This window comes from Phaseolus vulgaris, chromosome 4, assembly GCF_051622355.1.
Source record: "Phaseolus vulgaris cultivar YP4 chromosome 4, ASM5162235v1, whole genome shotgun sequence".
In the NCBI taxonomy this organism is placed as follows: Eukaryota; Viridiplantae; Streptophyta; class Magnoliopsida; order Fabales; family Fabaceae; genus Phaseolus; species Phaseolus vulgaris.
The window spans coordinates 4,270,647-4,272,368 of NC_143501.1; the positions used below are offsets into that span (position 1 = coordinate 4,270,647).

The following is a 1,722-nucleotide window of genomic DNA, read 5'->3' on the forward strand; positions in this document are numbered from 1 at the left end:
GGTACAATTATTTTAATATTTTTTCAATATTATTATTCTATCATATCAACAATTCTATACAATAATAATTTTCCTTCTTTATACTCGCTTAAACTTCCACGCAAATTCTTGGAAACAAACTTATACCATCTACTCTTTTTCCTCGTGGTGCAAAGAGTCACCCAAACACACGCAGTGTCAATGTTCAAACGTTGCCAGAATCAAAAACTAGTGAAAAGGGGAACCTTTATCACCATGTTAGAACCAAGTAGGGTTGTTTCAGCTCAATGTTTCGCAGGAACATGTTGTGTTCTTCACTGTTCGTGCTCACCTTCTTGGGTTTTCTCTCGTTCTTCGCTTCATCCCAGGTGGCAGACGACGTTGAATGTCTGCGGGGCATCAAGGCCACCCTCTCCGACCCTGAGGCTAGCCTCGCCACGTGGCGGTTCGGCAACACAACCCCTGGTTTCATCTGCAACTTCGAGGGCGTGACTTGCTGGAACTCATCAGAAAACCGGGTCTTGGATTTGGAGCTCCAAAGCTTCAAGCTTTCGGGTCGGATCCCCGAGTCTTTAAAATACTGTGGGAAGAGCCTTCAAAGGTTGAATCTTTCTAACAATTCTTTATCCTATGAGATCCCAATTGAAATCTGCACTTGGCTTCCGTTTTTGGTTTCTGTAGATTTTTCCAGAAACAGACTTTCTGGGGCTATTCCTCCCTCGTTTTCCAATTGTTCGTATTTGAATGAGTTGGTGTTGTCAGATAATGAGCTCTCTGGGGCAATTCCCACTGAGTTTGGGAGTTTGAAAAGGCTTAAGAAGCTTTCTGTGGCTAATAACAGGCTCAGTGGGATGGTTCCTGCTTCTTTGAGTGGGTTTGGTGAGGAAGATTTCAAAGGGAATAAAGGGTTATGTGGAAGTCCTCTTGAATCCATGTGTGGTGGGATGAGTAAGAAGAAGAGGGTTGCTGTTATTGTTGCTGCTGGGGTGGGTGGTGCTCTTGTATCCTTGTTGCTCTCTTTTGGGTTCTATAGGTGGTGTAGTAAGATCACTACAAACAACAAAATTGAAACAAATTCTAAATAAATTAATTAATTAATTAAACAACTTATTTTCCTCGATGCTCGGGATCTCAGTCCAAACACTTAGGTATGAGTTCAGGTTTTGGGCAAATATCGTCCAAAGGGTAGGTCATGAGCTCGATAAAGATACTGGTAGACAGTTCGAAAAAAATAGTTAAAATAGAAGGAATATTCTGATTGTTGTTGGGAATAAAGTAATTACCAGCACCACTCGAGAATAAAAGTGCACGTGAACAAAATGTTTTATTGTTGTTAAGCACTTGAAAATAAAGGTGCACGTATGTTTTCCTGTTATGAGTATATGCTTTCTATTGAGATTATATTTTCATTAGTGAAAACTATTGAAGGGATGTCTATAACATGGGTTTGAGACCCAAAGTAAAGGTACATTGTTTCTGAATATTTGAAACTGAAACTGATTTGATATCTTGAAACTGATTTGATATCTTGAAACTGACTTGATCGTCAGGTAGAGCTCCATTTATCCCAACGAAGCGACATCCCAAAACAACAATTGGAGACAAAATAGAAAAGAAGCTTGTTTGTTTAAGGTCAACCGACGATAACACTCACAAAAAGCTTAATTTATGATTTTTAAATCAAACACACTTAAAGATTTATGCTTTATATTCTTATCTATGATTAATGTTACTCATTCTCCA

The 1,722-nt window shown here is 39.0% G+C and overlaps 1 protein-coding gene across 1 annotated transcript; it reads left to right on the forward strand.

Moving 5' to 3' along the window:
* Positions 1-266: 266 nt before the first annotated feature.
* Positions 267-1,064, forward strand: LOC137836599 (inactive LRR receptor-like serine/threonine-protein kinase BIR2). The gene has a single exon (XM_068645260.2). The coding sequence runs from the start codon at positions 267-269 to the stop codon at positions 1,062-1,064; it is 798 nt and encodes a 265-aa protein (XP_068501361.2).
* Positions 1,065-1,722: the final 658 nt, after the last annotated feature.

Bases quoted from the DNA above. Each gene is read 5' to 3' on its own strand.
- LOC137836599 (XM_068645260.2), top strand. From the start codon at position 267: ATGTTTCGCAGGAACATGTTGTGTTCTTCACTGTTCGTGCTCACCTTC.